The following is a 23,240-nucleotide window of genomic DNA, read 5'->3' on the forward strand; positions in this document are numbered from 1 at the left end:
AACCCTTTTGAACAAAGTGTGCTATTTGTTGTAATGTATGGCTACTTACTAAATAATACATATACATATTGATATACCTATATATATATAGGACCTACGTAGGAATTAACATTGTCTCGAGCAATCGATAATGTTAATTATGTAATAAAAATGTAATAAACCAGTCATTAACAGTGTGGAACTTCACATTCCCAAAGAGCGCGCGCGCACACACGCACACACACGCGCACACACACACACACACACACACACACACACACACACACACACACACACACACACACACACACACACACACACACACACACACACCAATTTAAACTTGTTCAGGCTCCATATCCTTTATTTGGTCCCAAAATATTTTAAAACCCACAATGAATAGATATAAAACACAATGGGGAAAAAAATGAAATAAATAAATGATTGATTTCATTGTAGTTTTTTACATATATATTAGGGCTGTCAAATTAACCAAATTTACTGAGTTAATAAATTCATGGAATTAATTGGATTAAAAATGTTAACACAATTAACACATGTGCAGAATGACACGCCCCTTAGGCTGTGTACAGCCCACAATTCCACCCACTCTGCACTAACTTTGTTATCACGCTTTGTTATCTGATGGCTGATAGATCCAAATAATTGATTGATTGATTGATTGATGTTTAATTGATTGATTGATTAATTGATTGATTGACGTACTTTATTTAGTAAGACATGAGAAAAACAGTATATGGAAGTACAGATTCACAATACAAGGTCTACTAAACTAGAAGGCTCATAAAGCACTAGCTTGTTTAAAATGAGATCCCCACGCACACAAATCATGATGACATATAAGAGACAGACAGATACAGATTAGATACAGATACACACTACTATACAGAACGTCATACGTAGCTTAGAGGTTACTGGTATGAAAAATAAGAAATGATCCAAACGAGAACCTGTCTGCATGGGGAAGGGTTAGTTATTGCCCCCAAAAAAGGCAATTTACGTAGGCAGCGGTCAAATCACATATGGGCACAATGAGTGAGAGCGAGACAGAGAGAGCGAGTCATTTATCTTTCCGTTCCCACAAAATATACAGAGAAAATTGGCACATTTTCAGCTAGTTACGAATGGTGATTCGTTGTTTGACAGCCCTATGTAGATATCGTGATCTTTTTAACGCTATCTTTGACACGCTTACTTAATATTTGAATCCCTACCCCTGCCCCCTGTGTGTGGCCCCTGTGTGTGTGGGCAGACTGGGCACTGGGGGCATCAACAATGTGAAGGCATGACATGCCCAAAGAGTTCTTTCCACACTTCCACCACTAGATGGCGTCCACGATCTTTTCCCTCAAAAGGAAGGGAATACCTTGACGTGTTTGTATTTAGTATTCCCACACATTTCGTGCATTTTCAATTACTTTAAGCATTGACTGAAATATATTTCAGTTTTTAAACACATAATGTTTTTATAGAATAAAAAGCATTAGGGAATGTACCCAAATGTAAATATTACGACCAGTAAGTAACCAAGAGCAATGCAAGCTCCTCTCGCAAAAAAAGAAAAAAGAACTGATCTACAAGCTAACAATAACAACCCGTCGCGATGCAACGGGTTGTTATTGTTAGCTTGTAGATCAGTTCCTTTTGGCCAGCGACACCTCCCACTTGTGTGTGTGTGCTTCTTTTCATGCGTCTCCAAAATACATAAAGCCTCCATGTTGCACAGCAGGGCATCGGCGGGGAACCCCAGGATAAGCCATGATTAGAAACAATTCAAATTCGTCTGGAAAGAAAGTGTTTTACGCCAATATTATATTAATAATACATTAATAACATACAATCAACACGTCTCGTGCAGGTTTGTATTAACAACTGCCATTTATTTTTATTTTATTTTTAGGGGGAGGGGGGGGGGGGGGTACGGGGGAACCTCCGTTGCTGCTTCTTCACGCGCGACGGCGCGAGCTCCTTCTCCTCCTCCTCCTCCTCCTCCTCCTCATCGGTGTTTTCGGCACGAGCGGGCGTCACATTTTTTTGTGTGGGGATCGACGGTCATTAGCTAAAAACCCCAAGCTGCTGGCTAGCATATATAGCGGCTAACTGGCTAACTTGTGAATCGATTTGCCCGGTTGGTTTTTTGGGATTGTTTTTTTTTTGTTTTGTTTTTAACGCACACATACGTTTTGTCCTTGGGATTAATTAATTTGGCAGATATCGCGATAAAGCGATAGCATTTTGTTTTGCCTTTTTTTTTGTTGTTTCCTAAAGCCCTAAATGCCAACCCTGAACTGGCTCCCTCCTCCTCCTCCTCCTCGGACGTTAGCCGTTGTTAGCTCTGTGGGCTAATATAGTAACCTGAACGTTTAAAGCTCGCCAACGAAGCAAGCAAAGCTTCGCTGGCAAGGGAAGGAAGGAAGGAAGGAAGGAATACAAACAACTCAGGGGGGGGAAACTCAAGCAAAAAAAAGAGGAATAACCCATCTGTCTAAATGGACCACACGTCCATAATAACGCAAGTTTCCAATCCCAAAGAGGAGGAAATTCTGTCCTTTAACCAGGAGAAAGGTAAGTTAAAATGGTAAACAGAAGTCCGAATAGCCTTAGTTGTACTTTCTTTAAATGTTTTTTTTTTCTTTCTCGCGGGAGCTTTTAGCTTTCTTGCATACACACACATGACGTGTTTTCTACAACTGTGACATCATTTTAAATAGAAAACATTGTCGTTACAAGGCTCACGTCGACACTTCTTTCGACATAATAATAATATGTAATTTTTGTTGCGTGATCGAGGGTCGCTCCTTGACTAAGTATAATATAAACTAGCATTTAGCCTTGCACTAGCTGGTTAGCTAGTAACTAAACACACTGGTTGCCCTGTGCGTGTTGGTCGTAGTAACGTTATAGGGCCTTATTTAAACAACAATCTAGATACAGTCAGTCTCCAACTAGTTTATTGGTGATGGAGGCCTCTGCCTTCTGTCAGCTTAGCTTGCTTGCGTTTGTGTTGTGGTATTGTAATGTCAACCAGTGTTTAAGAGTGACATGTTGCTCATTGTCAGTTCTGCCTTAACATTGCTTGTATGCTTTATACATGGATGGTAGGAATTACGGCTGCGAATTATAAAGAGGCAACAAGTTCTATTTTTCTTCAACAAGGGTGTGGGCGGTTGTAGTGAGAAGTTCTGGAGGAGAGCTTGGCTGAACCAACATGTTGGGAAAACTGCGTGTGTGGGAAGCTGGATGCACAATTTACAGCTGACTTGTAGTTGCATTCTATTTTTAAACTTGAGCCTTTTGTATTGGCTATGCATCATGCCTGTGACCATTACTCAAGGTTCCTTTATTTATTTGTCCTGCACCGTTTGACCATTGTAGTATTTGTTCAGTTAAGTAAATGACATCACTGATTTGCTTGGTGCATTAAAATGTGGACCTCATTAGCGCAGTTTATCTTATCATTGAAGTATCTCGACTCAGATAATGGCAAGCCCATACTCTGTTTTGACAAGTAAACTTAGTACTTAATGGGCAACGAATTAACAGCCAGACTTGTGTTTGAAGTCAGGTATGGGTTGGTCAAGACAGACGCAGTTCCATATATGCACTTGACTCGCACTCTCTGTCACACACCTCTTTGATCTCTCTCTTCTGTTACTATCTTGCATGATACATTGATTGGAGTTCAAACCTCATCTGCAAGTCCATGGCTAATATTGTCCATTCTTTCCCCCCTACGTTGTGGCCACTGTGGCTGGCTTTCGGGTCATTCAGACCCACGGGTAGTGTATCAATATCACGTCTCAAGCTACACTACACAAACCATTAGTAATGTGAGAACTTAAGTCTCTCATCCTGAACAATGACTTTTCCTCTGAAAGGAGCAAGGGATCCCTCCTCTGCAACTCTCATGGATTCTCTATGGTATGGAACTATGTGGGTGTCATGGGAGAATTTCATTACATGCAGGGTTTGTGACTTGAACCATAATAACCCACATGGTTATGATTCTGGCTTAGCTTTAGACTTTTTAAATGTCAACATTGATGCCTAAGATTTTAATAAAAACGTCAAACTTAAATCTGTACTGGCCATTTTATCTGATGATAGGCTTGGTCACAGCAAGTAAGCAAGTCTTGTTGTTACATGTCGAAGAAGACTAACCTGTAATATGAAAGATAACAAAAAGAGGAGCACCTTTTCAGTGAGCTTGATCTCACTGTTTTTGTACTTGTGGCCTTGTATGCATTGTGGCTTCATCCTTCATGAGTAAGTGTCCGGGAAAAAGTAAACCACGCTAAAGCTGTATTTAATGGTGTTTGGAGAGGTTGGCATTGTTTGTGCCACCCCCATGATCTCTACCTTCACTGTGCATCGCAGGTAGAGTTCACGAGGGAGGGTGGCAAAAGCAATCTGTGATGCACAGATCATTATGGTCAATTGGTCAATGGGACACTTGTCAGTCCTGTAATAGTCTGGCCACTAATTCGTTTGAGGGGATGTGATAAATCATCAAAAACGAGAGGAATGAGCTGAGGGGTTCAGGATTTTGGAGTCCAAGACCACCGATCACCAATGTTTTGAGCTTTTGACCAATATTTTGTAAAAAGAAAAACGTCTAAAGTCAATCATAAGAACTTGGATTTGATTAAAGTTTCTATTAGAACATTTGATTTATAATTAAACCAATAAATAATTGTTTCGAAACCTTTTTCGCCTATAATGACAAAAATAGGGACGCCAGGTTGAGAGTGATTAAAAGTTGAAACACATTTGCTGCATAATTGCAGATACAGGTCATCAAAAAAAGTTAAATAATGACAGATATCTGTCGGCCCACAGGGCCCGTCCTTTAGGCTCTGAGGTATAAACCTTGTATTCAGGGTAAATCTATTTCTTAAGTAATCATATGTTGCATGAACGCAACATGTGATTACTCTTAATTTGTCATTTGTGCACACCTGGCAAAGGTCCAATGACTGTCATTTACCCATGTGTTATTAAAACCGTTAACTAAGCCTGAAAATGAACACATGAGAGGGTGCGCTGACAGCTACTTCTGTGTGAGTTGCTCTTGGTGTTAATGTTTCTGTTGGCCCAATACCTCTTTATGAATGAGAGATGTGTGGCCACACACACACACACACACACACACACACACACACACACACACACACACACACACACACACACACACACAATTTTAGATTAATTTGAGATTTGCTAAAAGTGTTGAGTGACTGTGTGTGTAAACGCCAGATAAATGTGCGGCTCTGGTAGAGGTTCTTTGTTATAAAGACTGAGCAGAGCTGGAGAGTGACTTGTATTCAGATTTTTCCTACTGTATGTAGACAGTCTTGTGTAGTGGCAGCTCAGCGAAGCTGCTGCTGTTTTGCTTCTGAACCATTCTCTCTTCCAGTCTCCTTCACATGAGTCAGAGTCTTTCCCTCGGGGCCAATGCAAACGTTACCATGATTACAAGAATGGTATGGCAGTGTCTGCTGCCTTTCCCTGCCATTTGACTGGGCCTTTTGGTAGAAGAAAAGAAGTTGGACTGTGAGGGACATTCTCATTGGAGATATAGTTTGATTTAACCTTTTGGCGAGATCCCTGGAAGCTTATTTGTGAAGGGCCCAGCTAGTTGCCATTACACTGAGGCAAAGGGCAGGTGACATGATGCGATCTTTTATAGTCTTCCATACACTACACTTGCATATTGCAATGTAAAAGTCATTGACTTGGCCAACATTCTAAAATGCACCCCATCCCAACAGCCGCCCCTCAGAAATGTAACCAGACTAACAACACAAAATTCAATCAATGATATATATAGTATATATTTTTTTTAATGGAGAAAATAGTAAATGTACAAGTGCACATGCACGTGTGAGCTTGTAGATTTGACATTTTTGCTATTTGTTGTTGTACAAAATATATAGGTGCTAGTAGTTAACAGGTAGGCTCCTGTTGCTTGAACAGGCTCCAAATTGTCTGGTCAGGAATTGACCACCTTTGCCCTCAGTGTACCTCTGCTGGCTGTCCTCCAACATGTGTCTGCTTTTCACACTGTTTGAGCTGCCAGGCAGCAGCCTAAATATAGTCGCACTGCCCTGCTGGCCACAGCTCTGTTGACCTCATGGCCCAGGATAACTACTTGCAAAGTTGACAGTTGCCATCTTCTTTATTTTAGTACTCCAACTAATTTCAGTTGAAAAATTGCTAGTGGATTGCTGCATTTCCACTGCGTGGTACCGACTTGACTCGCTTGATTTAGTTTTCCACTACAGATTGTACTCCAATGCTGGTCATCACAGCGACATCCAGTCGTCTGCGTAGGAGAGTGCTAAACAATGCTAAAATGAACAGCTAATGCGTTCTGGAAACGATCGCTATATGTAACCTGTACCAGTGATGTTGAAACGTTTTTAAATGTAGTGAGTACCTCGCTGGGACCCACACGTGGTCGTTCTAGTGGGTCACAGAGAAATTGAGATGGTCACTGATAAAACGGTTTGTTTGACAATTGTGTTTAACTCATGTTTGATCTTATGTGTTTTTTATGGTTATACTCATCTAGGTTAAAAATCTATCTGAAAATTAAACAAATAAAGTAGGCTATATACTAGGCTTTCAACAGAGCTAAAAAATATTTGAATTGAATATATTAAATTATTGTTAATTGCATCGAAAATAATGCACATAATCCAGGTTAAATAATGGGCCAGGGTCACTATGCAAAAATGTATTGTTGGCTGTCTGTCAGTCACTTAAACTCTGCAATAGTTTGTAATTGTCCAACTGTCAATAGTGAGTGAAACTGTAATCGTTTATATCTGTCATGTTTTGTTTGCTGTTTTTAAGGTGCATTTATGGATGGACACAAAATGATTGACTCGCTTTATTTGCAGGAAATGGGTTATCGTTTTTCGGCTGCTTAGAAGGATGAGGCTAACAGTGGTGTATCAAAGACCGTCAGTGGGTGCTGTTTAGGCCAATAAAGAATTATACGAGTGGTAGCTGCTAATTTTGTTTTTCTATGATTGCAACATGGATTTGTTGTTCACAATGAAGCATTATCAGGGTAAATATAGGGTGCATCCCTTGGACGCATCAATCAATAGTGATTCTGATGTCCTTTTGGATTATTTTGCATCAGAGCTATACATTCCAACAAAAACGTTTCCGATAATTGTTTTGGAGAGAGATAGTTTGGTCAATGGCAAATGTAACAGTATTCTGTAGCTTTCATGGAGTATTGGGGAGTCCGTCATAATGCAATGTTAATGACCATTATTTGACTAGTCAGTAGTATTTTCATGTCACATTTTGATATCGCCTCAGCTCGCTTGGAACCTTGACGGAGATGATAGCTTAAAAATACCTGGTACTTTTTTTCCTAATGAAAAACCCCTAAAGTCGAGATGAGCCGGTTCCATGCTGTCAAAAAATGGCAATATATTTTGTGAATCTGTCACTTCTAAGTCAGGAAAGGCTAGTGGCTCTAGCATGATTCTTGGATCATTTTATATATACTTTTTGGTTGGGCACTTGCAGAGACTCTTCTGGATGAAGGGGGATTTCAGTTATTTAAAGCAGCTACTCTACTCGGGGTGGGCTGGCTAGGGCCTTGATTTAGACACTGAGATGAATGGGCTCCTCTTACATAGTCCTTTTGCCCTCTGACGGTGACTCCTGCTCTGTAGTGGAGCCTCAGAAAAATGTTTTATGGGAGTGGTGTGTGTGTGTGTGTGTGATGAGCACTGTTGTGGTTAGGTGTCTTTAGCCTGGCATGGCCAGACTAACATCACTGCGTAGATATTAGTCTGGAATCTCTGTGTGGAACCTGCATTTCCAAGGGGCGAATTCAAAAAATGCCTCTGGTGGTAAACCTGCCCCATATTTGCATGGAGAAATTACTGTATTCAACAAAGGTCCTTCATTTTTTTTAGTGGGCAGAAAGATGATTATGCTGCTTGCTAGATGAAGCTTTGGTCTATGACTAAAAATAGGCCAAGTCGGATGCAGTTTCCTTTAAAAGAAGGTCTTTCTTGTACTGTTGTTGTTTGCATGGAGAAATTGGTCCCTCACTACTTCGGAGGGTGTGAAATCCAAACACAACTGAGCAGACCAAATCTGCAGAGGGCAAACATTTTGGCAATGGCAGATTCGTCTGGTTTCCAGGCTAAGGCTTCTTGACTTTGACTCTATTTCAACCAGACAGCTTTTGCTTCTCATCAGGGTTGCCGCTGTATCCAGTGTTCCCGTTGTTACACGGTGTGAGTTTACTTGCCCACTGATGCTCACTGTGTTATTACATATTATTTTCTTCTTTATAATAAAACACATTTAGTTCATTTTTGTATGGCACCCACCACGTTCTTGCAACATACTAAGTGTGTTATCAATACTGACTCGCAGTACAATTTTATAAACTGAAAAGAGACTGCTCCACCTCGGACCGAGTCTCCGTCTGGACCTACAGTGGGCTGCACACATTGTGAGCGTAAGTCACATTATAAGAGAGAGTAGGGGAGAAAGAGGGCTCTAGAGTTGCTTGACAACTGCTTATTTGAACACTGCAAGCTTATAACTTCATGAGCAATAGTGCTTTATTTACTTCAATCTGTGGATTATTTGTGATCAACCAGTCTTGCTGTTTATTTCCCATTTGTGTCTGGCTGCTTATCCTACTCTCTGATTGGATGTACTATATGTCTGTCTACGTGTATAGCCCAGAGCTATTGAGAGAGTTGCAACACTTATGAGTTAGGACACTCCCATAGACTAGACCATAGTGAACGATCTATCATCCAGCTTTCTGAAGTTTATTAGTTTGAGGGTAAAATCTCCACTCCAAGGAAACCCTACTTCTATAAATGTACTTAGGTAAAATGAAAATTATTCAGTTAATTATTTATATTTATTACTATGAAATTATGAAATATATGGAATCACTCCAGTTGTTTTTTGTATTAACTTTGGCCAAACTATGCAGTTTCATTAGGGGGAAAATGGTAGTGGTAGAATCAGGTCATGAAATATCTTTTTATAAATGTGTTGAATTCTGCCTTTAAATGCTTCATTGGTTTATTATGTGATGGGGGAATTACTTAACTTAACTAAACATTGTCTGTCTCAGTGCTTTTAGTCACACTGCTCCAATTTAAGGGATTCCCTACCTAAACTATGCTGTAGGTGGCTATCTCTTTCTCTTTATACTCTGTGTCCTTAGTCTTAGTAATGGTGGCTCACTCTTGTCCCCATACTCTATTCTTGTACTCTTTCCAATTAAAAACTTTGTTTAAAAAGTAAAAGAAGACCTACATGAAAAATACGTTTCTCACTGTGATTTTTGCCTGTGGACTCATCCAGTATTAAGGGAAACGCAGGACTTTTTAGCACAGCTTTGTGTGTTTTACATTTATAAGCATGATATATACTTAGTTGTATGATGGTGTCGCACAACAAAAATAGCCGATCTACAAGCACACAATGCATTGCAAGCTTATAGCTCTGCTAATTTAGTCTGTGACACTGTCACACAACAGAGTGCTATAAGCATATCCAGTGGAGTTGGGGGGGGGGGGGGGGGGGGTCTTGCTCGCCTCATAGAATTGTAGAGAGAGACAGGCCTGAATGGTTCTGGAGATAGGGTCTTCTCTCATTCACATAGCGGATTATATTAATGTCGCCGTAAATGTTTTTTATGGGCTTTTCTGCCTTTTATTTGATTAGTGCAGAGTGAACAGGAAAACGGGTAGAGAGAGTCGGGAAGTGACATGCAAGGTTGTCGGGCTCGGGTATCGAACCTGCAACTCGCTGTCAGGCTGAATTAAAGCCTATTTATGGTATGCACCTTAACCACTAGGCCATCGGTGCCCCATGTTGCGGTAAATGTGTGTGGTAATCTTTCACCTTGAAAATGCCAAATTTGCAGGAATCAATTAAATGATGCACAATATATGCAATCCTGTGCCAAATTTGTTTTACCTGCATGTTTGAAATAAATGAATAAATAAAATTCAGGCCCGTTAATGAAGTTCTATCCCTTGCTAGATTACAAACGGAAATGACACCATTATTTATTAGTGCGTTCCTGTGTTCACACTATTGCCACTAGTGCTGTGAATAAACTATTAACTAATTAAAACAACTCGGGACTTTTCAGGGGATGCCACTGCCATCTCTTAACTGCTCAAGTCTACCGTGGTGTTCACCTTGGAAACACTTGCACTGCTCAGTGCACATAAGCATTACCAAGAGAGTGTAGGAGCGATGAGGCTTCCTACTGTGCTGAAGTCACAGTCAAGCCAAAACCATACAAGACCAGCTTGTGTGGATGAGGAGGAGTGCATCCCAAATCTTACACAAGCACACAATTATACGATGTGTCAACAGCCACAAACCCACCCACGAGTCTGGGCCGCAGCACACAATCCTGTGCCAGAGAGGGAGGCTGGTGAGCCTCTGGAATAACACATTTTTCCTGGTTAGACCCATGCTGTAGTTGTTGTCACACCTACTCCCTAATGATTTATCAGTGTGCATGTGTGTTGACAGCCTGGTGCTGTATAAAGTTGACAGACTTGTATCATAATTTGTATTAGCTAGAAAAGTCTTGACATGTGCAACAGCATCTGCAGTAGGTATGTGAATATAAGAATCATTATGAAAACCTTAACCTACAACTTTGTTCACAGAGCTTACTACAGCATTTAGCATGGTTGGACCTATTATCAATATTGTAGCCATGAACCGCAGGTGTGTGCCATGTTAAGATCCGGAAGTCCGGGGTGACTGTAACGGTGCGTTTTAACAGCGGGCGATCAGCGGGCGATCAGGATAGTATTTTCCGGAAGTGCATTATATGTCTATGAGAGCCGGCGACTACTGGCGATAGGGCGAAGTGGGCGGGGGGGCGATGAAAGATGGATTTTCTTTATCTTTTGGACGATGTCGCCGGCGATCGCCCGAGAGTCGCCCGCTGTTAAAACGTACTGTGAGGGTCTTTTGTGTAAGAATCAATATACTGTTGAAGCCGGTTATAGTAATGATGAGTCATTGAATAATGGCAACTGCCTCAATGTCTCCTGGTTTTATTATAGAACAGAGCAAACGACAACGGTACAAGAAAGACCTGCCTTCTTTTAAAGGAAACTGCATCTGACTTGGACTATTTTTAGTCATAGACCAAAGCTTCGTCTAGCAAGCAGCATAATCATCTTTGTGCCCACTAAAAAAATGAAGGACCTTTTGTTGTATACAGTACCCTTTTAAAATGTTCTAGCCTGGTGTTAATCAAAGGGCTCACACTGCAAACCCTTAAATGTTTTTTTGTCATGCAATGCCCGCTGTTGCAGGCTTCTGTCAAGTTAGGTATTTTCCAATGGATTGGATCAGATGGTGGTCTTTTTATACTGCGGAAACGTTTGGCAGCGTCAGGAATTTCCTACACTTCCTGTTTTATTCCCCTTCTCTCTTTGCACTTGTAGCATGCCGCCTCTTTTTGTTTTGGACACTAGAAGTAGACACATGTTGACCGCAAGTGTTTGCCATGAGTATGCATGCACTGACCTCAACAACCGTGTTTGTTGCACTGTAGGTCGATACATTTTGAATACTTTTTTTTGTATATAACCTGCTCAACTTGTGTTATATTCATCTGCTTTTAGCATATTGTGTTCTTGTTTTCAGCACTTTGCTTCTATGTCTTTGTGAAAATGTTCTAAAATAAAAAAAAGTCAGGTTTTGTTCCTTTTTAATAGATGCCTTGCATGCTTCACATTTATTTCATTGTTAGTGGGTGCTTAGTACTGTAGTTCATCACAGTCTCTCAGTCGGTCTCGAACTGAGTATAGATTGTACTCTGATCAGATAGATATCCAGTGGGGCCCCTGCAAGAGGCAGTAATTAATTTGACAGGAAGTGATGGAGAGGAGACTAGGAGAGAGCTTTTCATGCAGCCAGGACATCCCATCTTTCCCTCAGTGTCTGATGGCAGTTTGGTCCTTTGCTTCAGGAGTGCTCTCTCCATCTCTAGAAATATACCTTTCTAGCTGAGCCCACAGCCTGCAAATAGTGAGGTATTTTTTGTTTCTAGATCACTTGTCAAACCTGAGTTAGAAGAAGCTGTAGTAATGCTCAATGTGCATGAGATCGTTATTGTTTTTGTAGTTAGTTTTTTACTGACAGTGCATTGGTGTGACGTTTAATGTTTTATTTCTATTTAACTTTTGTGGAATTTCACAGAATTCACACAGTGCCTTTTGTCAAGGGCCATACATCCAGAATAGTAACATCAACTTAAAGGTGCATAAAAAGACTTTGAAGAGATCGTATTCTCTTGTGTTTTTCATGAAGGTCTTCAGTTGTCTTCTGGAGGCCGCCTGGTTTTGTGTTCTGAGGGGGTAAAGTGAGCTTGGGTGGGTTATGTCTTTTGCTGCAGGGGAGTGAGAGGAATGCAGCCTTGTATAGGCTGAGAGGGGGTCCAAAATGCCTCCAGACTCCCCTCCCTTTGCCTTGTGTGCATGTCCAGGCTGCTCTGCTTCGCTCACCTGCCAGCCGGAACACGGCAGGGAAGAAACGTAGGCCGGCCTTCGAAGGGGAGGCGTTGAACCAATCAAGTGACGAGAGTCAAGGCGGGGGCGGATGAGAGGAGGAGCATTCAGTTTTCAACTTGTCACTATTAATAAAAGCCCAGTGTCTGATTTAGGCCCTGCACTATGGCCCTGGAATGAAGGGGGGTATAATCAGGGCAGGGTGCTCTGTGAACTATGGCTATGTGTGATCGGTGATGTCACTTGGTCGGCCAAAGTTATTTCCTGATTGGTTACTTTGGCAGGCCCCAGGTCAGCAACACCAACAATGTCATGTGAATGAGTTGTTTTAATCTAAATGTAGACTGCTATCTTCTGGTCTGTCACAGGAATTATCAGTTCACGTGACAAGGGACATGACAGTGGTTTAATCTTTTTTTTATTTGGACTGTTGAATGCCCAGGTATCAGCCACAGTACAGTATGCAAAAACCGCGGCCCGAAATAGAAGCCGTTTGAAGTTCCCCAGCTTCAGCCTGCTCATTCCTACAGTCTAATGGAGAGTGCAGTTCTGCATATCGTTGCTGTTGGGCAAAAACCTTGTATCTCCATATTTAAACTTTTTATGTTTCTTCATAAACTAATGCCCTACTTCGTCGTACAAAGGTGTTGCGCAAAAGTAGTGAAAATAGCCGCTCTACAAGCCTGTGAGCATGTAGATCTGCTATATTTGAACATTTAACATCAAGTTAAAGTGGTAAATTGTGCCTGTGGGTTTTATATAAATATTGAACCAACGAAAAGCATTAAGAGCTTGTGACAAAACGACTACATCAATTTTGGACATAGGTTTCCACCCGACAGCGACGATATTCACTTTACACCCCCCCCCCCCCCTCTTGTTTTGTCAGTGTCACAGTCCAACAGCAGTATAAAGAAGCAGAGGAGTCGGGGGAACATCTTCAGCTCGTTGTTCTGCTGCTTCCGCAACTACAATGTGGAACCACCGGCGTCTAACAGCACCACCAGCTCCCTGCCTCCACCTGTGGAGGAGAATGGAACACCTCCCAAGGTGAGTACCCCCTGTACACACACACACACACACACACACACACACACACACACACACACACACACACACACACACACACACACACACACACACACACACACCCCTTGAAGGTACTCTCTTGAAAGTGAATAGAGTCAACAAGCGTGACCTTTCACAGTGACACTCGGCAAGATAATTGCATGTTACAAAATTCACCTGTAACTCGGCTTAACACAAATCATCGGTCATTAAAAAAAGGAAATCCCTGAAATATTATCCTCTGTTGACTTTTAACCATATGTTTTCATCTGTAAATTGTCCATGAGTGTGATTAGTGTTTTTCTCTTTCTTTTTGGACACTTTTCTTTTGTGTTTTGTTCTCCCTCCTGACCCTTTGTATGTGTGTGTGTGTCTCTCTCGTGTTGTAGTGTGACCAGGTCGAGGTCATCCCTGTCCCTTGTGTATGTATTGCCTTGTTTTTTCCCCTTTTCCTCTGCATGCAGGCCGACTGGGCCACTGGTGGGCTCACATCCTACCTGATGCGGGCTTCACCACTCTCTGGAGCACCTTAACTCCATTGCTATGCTTCAGCTAATTTTCAGTTGAGAGTAAATTGCCCCAATGCCTCACCTGCATGACTCATAATGACTCAGTCTATTGGATCTTTGTAGAAAACTCATTGACATTAACAGAGTATAACCATGCCCCAATGGCATCAATGAAGTTTTTCTGCTTAAATGAGATGCAAAACTGATGAATCTACCCAGTCTTGCCACAGCTGAAATAAATAGTTTTGATGCAGTCTCTGCCCGGTTAAGAATGAGCTAAAACCTCAATAGGAAGTTGACACCATCTACTGCTGAAAGGGTGGTACATTTTGGCTCTGCCTGGTAAGTTTGGGTACTCTGCCAGACACTTTTGCATGCAGACCGTCATAATGAGAACAAATGTTATAAAAATGTATTATCTTGTAATATACCAAAAAAGACTAGTTGAGGTGAGATTGTATTGGTTTCCTATTTTTGCTGACACCAACTAATTGATCTTATTATTCAAGTAAGGAATTGAAAGTGAGCTCGTTATCTAGTGAGGCCCAACAAGGAACGACACAGTAATCACATAAAACATTAAGATAAAGACTCCCTGATGCCATTGAATGTGTACTGAGTTTAAAATATAACACTGTTCCTAGCTCAGGGATTGTGTAATAACTGGGTTGTAAATTGGCATGTTCTGCCAGTTATTGTTAAATTCAAGGGGAATAATATCCTCAAAGCCAGTTTTGCAGTAGCTGCTAACTTTTGCATGGCGCCTGTCTGTGAGAATGTGTGACAATGGTTTATTTAATCTCTGCAGATTAGACAAAAAAAACATTACAGTTAGTGGGTTGGTGTGTGGTAGCCGAAGAAGGGCCTACCACCAAGGGGCTTTTCCTGTTGACAGTTAAGGTCTAATAGACCCCTCACCAAATTAACATGGTGCTTGCTTATCTGCTCCGCCTTTCACATTCATTTATACGATTTAATTATGATGTTATTGCTCCTGCTCATGGTCTCTCCCACTTCTCTCTCTCATGTACTCTCAGTACATCTCCCTCTCTTCCGTTGCCCTCTCTGACATGATATGCTCTGTCTGCCCTGCAGCCTCCAGCCAAATACCTCCTACCAGAGATGAACATATCCGACTATGGCAAGAAGTGTGTTGTGATCGACTTGGATGAGACCCTTGTCCATAGCTCGTTTAAGGTAAAAATGAACAGAAAATGGTGATGAAGTTGATAAGTCTAAAGGCGCATTCACGTCGGACACAATAAAAAATATCACATTGCTTGATTCATGGGAAATGTGTCGCTCTGTTGCATTGACACCAGACTTAACATTTTCACTTGAAGCCATGTTCAACCCCCAACACACACACTGGCTGTCACTCTCTTCGCCTTGCCAAATATTGCTTGCGTTGTACATATTCCAACTTACTGCTCCGGGAGAAAAAAACAAGCCAATTGTTTATGTATCTTTATATTAACTTAACATTGAATTGCATCGTTCAAAGAAAATTGCAATGCGTCTGGTGTGAACGCACTTATGTCTAGTGTAAAGAATCATGTTAAAGACATGTCATTTGACATCCAAATAAGCCTTCTTTCATTTTGTTTTACCCACCAATAATGTAAATTACAAGTGTGCTAGTTGAGCTCTAGTATTTACAGAGATGATAAAAACATTTTAGTGGAGAGAGAGAATCCATGAAACAGAGCCAGTTTGGTGTAAAGACTTTTTTAAATTAGAAAAGGTCATCAACAAGCACCATCTAATGTTAGTGTTTTGAACGTGAAAGCTCTTTGACTAGCTGGGTGTCGCAATTCAGAAAGTCATTTTAGTACTCCCTCGGCCGCTCCTCCTTTTTCTCTCCTCCTCTTTTCTGCTCCACCTCTCGTCCAGTTTCTTCTCTCTGAGGGCTGCCATCTTGTTGTGGAGTCTGTTGGATTACTAGAAAGGTTGAGTAAGTAAAGAGGACAGGGAGGAGGGGTTTGTTTTGGTGGAAAAGAGACAGATTATTTTCTTTTCCCTGCGAGATTGACAAGGCATGGAACATGCTGTTTGTGGGGAAACACATGTGCGCCCTCTGCTGTTAAGCTGCAGCATTGCACCATCTCAGTGCGTGTGTGAGACACTGATATGTTGTTTTTGTTCCTTCATACAGCCCATCAGCAATGCTGACTTCATAGTTCCTGTGGAAATCGATGGTACTGTTCACCAGGTATGGGACGTGAATTGCATTTTGAATGAATCAACTGAACACTGTGGGGTTATTTTTTGTTTGTTTTTAATAGGTAGGAGAGAATAAGAGAAGAGGAGGGTTGTGACCCTGTTCAAGTAATCCAGGATAGGCTGTGTGTATACCCTGTTGGCCTATTCATGATTACTTGCACTGGGTGGCGGCCATGGACTTCAGAAGAAAAAGACAACGGTTGGGGTCTCTATTGTACAAATGCATGGCCATAATGTTGGGCATTTCTGATGAAAAGAAGGCAAACCTCAAATCATAGACATAGACTGGAGAGAGCCTGTCAGTGATGATCCTAGAAAGTACTGAATATAGGCTACAATCTCAATGCTACAGAACACCCCACTGCAGAGGCTATAGTAACTTACTCATTACTGATTGTCTGTATTCATCTAATGCAGTGTTACCCAACCTGGGGTCCGGGCCCTCCTTGGGGGGGCGTGAGGCCTTGTCTGTTTGGAGGTAGTCAACAATGCTGTACAAAATAATAGCTAACTACCACAACATTATTGTGGAGCACACCAACATTGGGAAAAAGGTTGAAAAAATTGCAGATCTACAAGCTCCCACCGCTTGTGCATTGTGAACTTGTAGATCGGCTATTTTTGCTATTCGTCATACTAATATAGGGTTTTAAGTGGTTCAAATGTTTGAAAAAACAAGTGTGTGTGCATGGATTAAGGCTGTCAACGAATATTCCATATTTGAATATAAAAAATAAAAGAATGTTCCACTATAAAAATTAAGGTTTGAATTTTAATTAAAATATTCTGCTCTGCGAGGTCTCGCGAAAATCTGGCCGCATGTACCCTTAAACGGCAGCTGGCCTCGCAAGATCACAGCCGTAAGTCTGAGGGGCAGAAGGGAGAAGTCTCCCCTCAAGGCTTTACTTCATAGTACGACGGTGTCGCGCGCCGATCTAGAAGTCCACAACGCGTCGCTGATTCCACACTTTATGGGCTTGTAGATTCTCTGTTTGACACCGTCATACGACGAAGGTTAAATCAGCTGCCTCGCTGTAAACGCAGACTTCACAACGCAGACACACACACAGAGTAACCAGACTCGCTCGTTACTAGAAAGCACACCCGTTTACTCACACAACGTCGAGCAGAAACGGGTGATTCATTTGGTAGTGAAGGCAAGGCAGACGGAAACGAAACTCAACCGAAAAAGTGATGTGAAAACTATGTTTGGATAACTCCCTCCTTGTCACATTTCTCTTGTAGCCTACCTTAATTTGATTTAAACCAAAAACAAATAGATTGTTTTGATTAAAATTTCCCGTTTCATGTTCAGGTAAAAATTGTTCCAACTTCCATCACAGCACATACAATGAGCACATCCTTGGAGCCATGCGTCTCTGTTCTCCAGATAAGTCCGGGCTTGTATCTAAACCATTACAGCTATATTAAAATTAGGCAAATAAAATAAATGAATCATTCATTTGATCTCACAAGAGAGCGCGTTTCTTAGCACCAAAATCGATAGGTTCGAATGGATCGAATCCACGTTGTGTTTTAAAAGGAATATTCAAAAGTCATTTTTGGCCAATTCTGACAGCTCTAGCATGTATGCACACATGTGTGGGGGGTCTCGGCTTTATCAGATGCAATAAAGGGGGGGGGGGGCTCCAAGGAAAAAAGGTTGGGAACCACTGGTCTAACGTTCATTTCTATGCTGATAACACTATGCTTCCTGAACTCTTAATACCCACACTAAAACCTGTTGCGTTGCTCCAGGTGTATGTGCTAAAGAGACCCTTCGTGGATGAGTTTCTTCAGAAGATGGGCGAGCTGTTTGAATGTGTGCTCTTCACGGCTAGCCTTGCCAAGGTTTGTTAAAGTCTCTGGCATTCACATTGGCTACACATCACTGGTCACCATAGCAGCCAGGAGTAGCATTTTGTTTATGGTCCGTTGTCTGGTGGTCTTGCTATCCTAACCTGTCACAACTTCCTTCTGTTCTGGCGCACACCTTTGTCTTTTTCATAGTAACCCCTGATAACATGGGTAAGTCGGAGTGAAGAGAGAACAGTAGTCATGTTAAAGACGCCATGTACGCTAGAGGTTAGCTGTAAGTGATGTCCTGTAGTTGTTAGCTCCCAAGGCATTTTTGCTTCTAGGTCAATATTGCAATGAACTGTGCTCTTCCTCCTGTGTAGTTTTTAGTTTGTGTGCACATTGTTTTGATAGCTACCTAGCTGTCAATCTAGGCAGTGTTAAAAAAAATGTAGCACTTGTTATACTTTCTAATCTAATACATTGTTTATAGTGGACCATTGTATTACATGGGAATTCAGGTAGTATCAAGTATTTGTCTACATATCAGTCTAACTTGTGGATCAAAACAGTATGCTGACCCTGTGGCCGACCTGCTAGACCAGTGGGGGGTGTTCCGTGCCCGGCTCTTCCGAGAATCCTGCGTTTTCCACAGAGGAAACTACGTCAAAGACCTCAGTCGGCTGGGTAGAGAACTCAACAACGTCATCATCCTTGACAACTCGCCTGCCTCGTACATTTTCCACCCTGAAAATGCTGTAAGTTCACTCATCAGAATCTGAGAAAATCCATATAATATGTAGAGATGACATCAGGTGAGATTAATTATTTGTATCCCAGTCTCTTTGCTTTAATTTGTCTGTTTTAGGCTGTAATGATTATTACTCAACGACTTGTTTTGCCACACTTGAACATGGTGTCAATGCTGGTGAATGAAGTCTTACCGAAGCCGTTACTTAACGGTAGATCATTGACACTCTTCCCCATTATACTAGGTCCCCGTGGGGTCCTGGTTTGATGACCTGAATGACACGGAGCTCCTGGACCTGCTGCCTTTCTTTGAGGGACTGAGCAAGGAGGAAGAGGTCTATGGTGTCCTGCAGAACCTGAGAGGCAGGTAACAGAGAACGCAGCAGCGGCACCACCACTGCTAATCCGTGGCCTCTGTTCTCTCCTCCCACATCGCTCTCTGCTCCACCTCCCCCTCTTATGACCACACCACATCTCTCGGACTCAGGCAGAACCTCCCTCAAATGCCCTCCCTTCTTGCCTCTGCTCCAAGGGGGGGGACGTCTTTGGAGTCTCACTGTGGAAACGTCCCTCCAAGTATCACCCCCCACACACACGCACCAATTGCCCGGTGACTGGCTGCCTTCGGACCACAGTCAGGGAGAGGAGAGGAGGGAAAAGAAGGCACTCCACATCCCAGGAGCACTGTGTTTCACAAAAACAAAACAAAAAAGAAATCACCCCACACCGGACAGAAATAATGTACAGAGCGTTGCAATATTTTGGGGGACAAAATGCAAAGAGGAACGAGCTCTAGTCTTTATTTTCCAAAAAAAGCAAACAAACAAACAAAAAAACTGTTTTACTATTTGGTGAAGTGCTTATTTTAACCCATTGATACCTGGAACGCATCTGTGTCACTTTAGATTTCTTTAGGCTATTCAAAAATAGCAGATATACAAGCTCATAGCGCGGCACCGAGTGCCGCGCTATGAACTTGTAGATCTGCTATTTTTGAAAAATCGAGAAAAAAAAATTGGGTTTTTTTTTCAATTTTTTTTTAGGATTTAGAAGACATTTCTAGAATCTTCTCAGGTCTTAGTGGGTTAAAACCAAAAAATATATATATAAACCCAACCTTTCTTTTCCCGTCTGAAATTTCTTTTGTGATTTTAAACACAAAAGTGAGAAGATTTAGTTCCTCGTATTGTTGCTATGCAGGCAGTTTTCTGGTAGTGGAAAGGACTGTGACTCTTCTGTTTGTTCTCATACTGAATGAAGTGCCTTGTGTGAATGTCGTTTTTAAACGGGGAGATATTTTGTACATGGCATATTTCTGGACTACAAACTTTTCAAAATGATATGCTTTAAAGTGAACACACAGAGGTATCTTTATCGAAAGGCTGTTTAAAATTTTTTTTTTTGATCATCAAACGCTGGGTAAACATCTCCATTGTAATGTTTTTTTCTTTATTTTTTCCAGTTTTGCTTGTGCCATTTATTTAGAAGTGATTTTTCTTTTTTTCTTTAGCCATAATTCATTATACATAGAATAGTGTCTAATTTGTTTTAAGCAAAGGAATATGTTTGCAATTGTGTGAGTTTGGCCCCAGTTGCAAGTAAGTTCTTCATATCTGTGATACAATTTCAATTTTGAAAAATGTTGCCATTTGTTTTGTTCCCCCTTGTTGTTATATGCCAAATAAGATCTTTTCAGTTTTGGTAGTCCTAACATTTTTGATGATAATTCAGCCCCCAAAAGTCTTGTTTTTAAAAGCTGTCATTAGAGGTATACATTTATGGGTTTTGATTATTTTAGATGTCAAATTAAGCCTTATTTTTTATGTGAATAGGTTCTACTTTTTGATCCCTCTTGTTGTTTTAGACCGGTAGTTTTAGCCAGTATGCAAAGCATTTTTTGCCATGCACTTTTACAAGTGTTGCTGTTGTAGTCATCTCACCTGTAGGGGGAGATCTCCCTCCAAATGTCACTCGTTCATTGTTCACAGTTGCAAAGGTATCCCTTTCGTTGATTCAAATGGTCTGGAATCTTACAGCTAAATGGATAGAGTGCCATGTTTTTGTTTTTAGTTATAATTGATTTTAGTCTATAGAATAGGATAGTAATGGAGTTTGGACAGTGTTCAAACCACATTGTCATCTGATTTTACACGACGTGTAATACCAGTGGAAAACACACTAGTCTCTCCTATCTGCTCTTCACCTCAGTGCCTAAAGCCCGATTTATAATTCGTTGTACGGTACGTCGGCGTCGCATGCCGAAAATAGCCTATCTACAAGCTAACATGTCTCGCATGCGACGCACAGTGAGCTTGTAGATCTGCCATTTTCATCGCACGACACCGTCATACGATGGAGCATAAATTAGGCATACGTTGAGAGGAGCCACACACACCCGAGTGCTGCAACATTAGTTACCATGGCAATAACCTTTTTCTGTGGGGAGATTCCATCCCAGGGTTTAGTTTTTAGTTTTAGGATTCTGGAGCACTTCATAAAGGCTAGATATACAGGTTTGGTTCAAACTAGGGCTGGCCCCTTTTCAGCCATTCAAAGGTTGGTTCATTGGTGGTGTTCTTAAATGAATCTTCCAAGTATTCATTTTAAAGTATGCAAAAGATAATACCCTACAACAGTCATACCTGAAAGCAGTTGCTGTTGTTTTAGTTGACTGGTTGGTTATTTTTTTGACAAATTGTTAAACATTAACTGGTATATTGTATACAAATATTCTGCTGAGAATTATCATCTTCTGAATCAGTTTACCATTCTGAAATTGGCTTTGCCTCTGGGGGAGGCGGGGTTGGAAAATGGTGTGGGCCAGCCCCGGTTGACACACTGCCGTGTACGGACCGAATATCACCTCATCGCGGCAATGATGCCTTACTGCTTGTGCCAAGATCCTATTCTTACAACTGTATAGGATCTAGTGCAGAACACTAAAATCCTGAGCGTTCATTTAACTGTTGCGGTACAAATGTACATTGTTCACTCAGAGCTGCATATCCATAATGTTCCATTTGTATACTCGCAGTTAAATTGACACAGAGGATTTTGCTGTGTAGCTTTGTGATTAAGCAATGAAATAAAACTGCTTGGCTCCAGTCCTTAGGAAGGTGTCCAACAAACTTTTTTTGCTTTGTTATGATTATCATGAAGCTTTAAAAAAAAAAAGACTAATATTGCTTCATGGAAGAATGCTTCCAAGGATTATCTTTCAGTCATAATGTTGCTGCTCCTTCATGCATTATTAAATAGTTTGTGTCTTTGGCATACATGTTTAAAAATATTTGTTTTTGGGTGAGTGTTAATCTCATGGTGACGGAATCGATGCAATGTCATTTTTATAAGAAGTGTTTGGCCTACTCTTCTCAACCTCTCTGACAACCTTTCTCTGAAGACATTGTTCGTATCATTGTGATATTTTTCTAGTTACCTTTGTCAGTATTTGGTTTTGAAAAGTTGCATATTACCCATTGTATCCGACTGGTGTTTTTCTTTCTTTCAGCTCAGTAACGTCCCTCTCACTGCCTTTTTGATAAAAAAAAAACTAAAAACAAAAAAAAAACTATACAATTCTCATTCAGGTCTCGTCTTCCCTGTCAGGTGTGTCTGTCTGTGCGTGTGCGCGCATTAAGTGTATGTCTGTTTGTTTCCCCTTACAGGATCACTTCATTGGGGTGTTTTCTTTTTTTTTTACCCCACTCATAATCAGAGTACCCTTTTCATAGTGACTTTAACACCAAAGTGTTTGAGTCATCATGCATATTGCAGTTATTCTCCATAACTGCTCTTTCTTTACGTTGGTTCTCTTTTGTTTACTGTAAATGCAGTCTTCAGGTTTTCATCCCAGACACCCCCCAGTTTCACTTTCTTTCTCTGCTCTCTTTCAACCATAATAAAGGGGTTCATTGAAACCATGCTTTGTACACGCATGTTGTGAATTCTTTTTCCAAGTTGTCTAATGGCCAAAGGATCGTCACTAGGCTAGTGTGATTAAACCCCGGCGTCCCTATTTTTGGGCAAACCTTCAAAATCTCTCATAATATACATTCATTTTGTATTTCTTCACAAATGGCAGAAATAGCTACAATCTACAAGCTCAGAATGTGTCACAATGTGACCATTTCTGAGCTTGAATATCGGCTACAGATGTTCGCTGCTGATTGTACCATGTCCAAGTGTTTAAGAGTTCCATGAATCCTCCTGTGTGTACATGCTAAGGACTATAAATGACATGAGTCATGAGAGGGATGTTACTGTGCCCTGTTTGTAGTTTATCTTTACGGAGTTATTCATGATTTTGCTGCATATTTCCTTCCAGACATGTCACAATAAA

General features: G+C 41.1%; 1 protein-coding gene and 1 long non-coding RNA gene across 3 annotated transcripts; one reads left to right on the forward strand and one right to left on the reverse strand.

Annotated features, from left to right (window-relative positions):
- The first annotated feature begins 1,723 nt into the window (after window positions 1-1,723).
- On the forward strand, window positions 1,724-19,770 carry LOC308093825 (CTD small phosphatase-like protein). 2 transcript variants are annotated; one of them, XM_080440195.1, is made up of 8 exons: window positions 1,724-2,565; window positions 13,444-13,604; window positions 14,012-14,044; window positions 15,227-15,328; window positions 16,287-16,343; window positions 18,113-18,205; window positions 18,724-18,909; window positions 19,147-19,770. In XM_080440195.1, the coding sequence occupies exons 1-8, from the start codon at window positions 2,490-2,492 to the stop codon at window positions 19,270-19,272; spliced, it is 834 nt and encodes a 277-aa protein (XP_080296321.1). In that variant the 5' UTR covers window positions 1,724-2,489; the 3' UTR covers window positions 19,273-19,770. The 2 variants fall into 2 exon arrangements, with proteins under 2 accessions (XP_080296321.1, XP_080296322.1); XM_080440196.1 differs by lacking the exon at window positions 14,012-14,044.
- Window positions 19,771-22,043: 2,273 nt separating this feature from the next.
- On the reverse strand, window positions 22,044-23,240 carry LOC308093843. The gene is made up of 2 exons (XR_013933901.1): window positions 22,602-23,240; window positions 22,044-22,559 (listed from the first exon to the last, which is right to left on the reverse strand). It is a non-coding gene; the product is annotated as an uncharacterized lncRNA (long non-coding RNA).

Source organism: Gymnoscopelus braueri, assembly GCF_963280865.1.
Source record: "Gymnoscopelus braueri genome assembly, chromosome: 10".
Lineage (NCBI taxonomy): Eukaryota > Metazoa > Chordata > Actinopteri > Myctophiformes > Myctophidae > Gymnoscopelus > Gymnoscopelus braueri.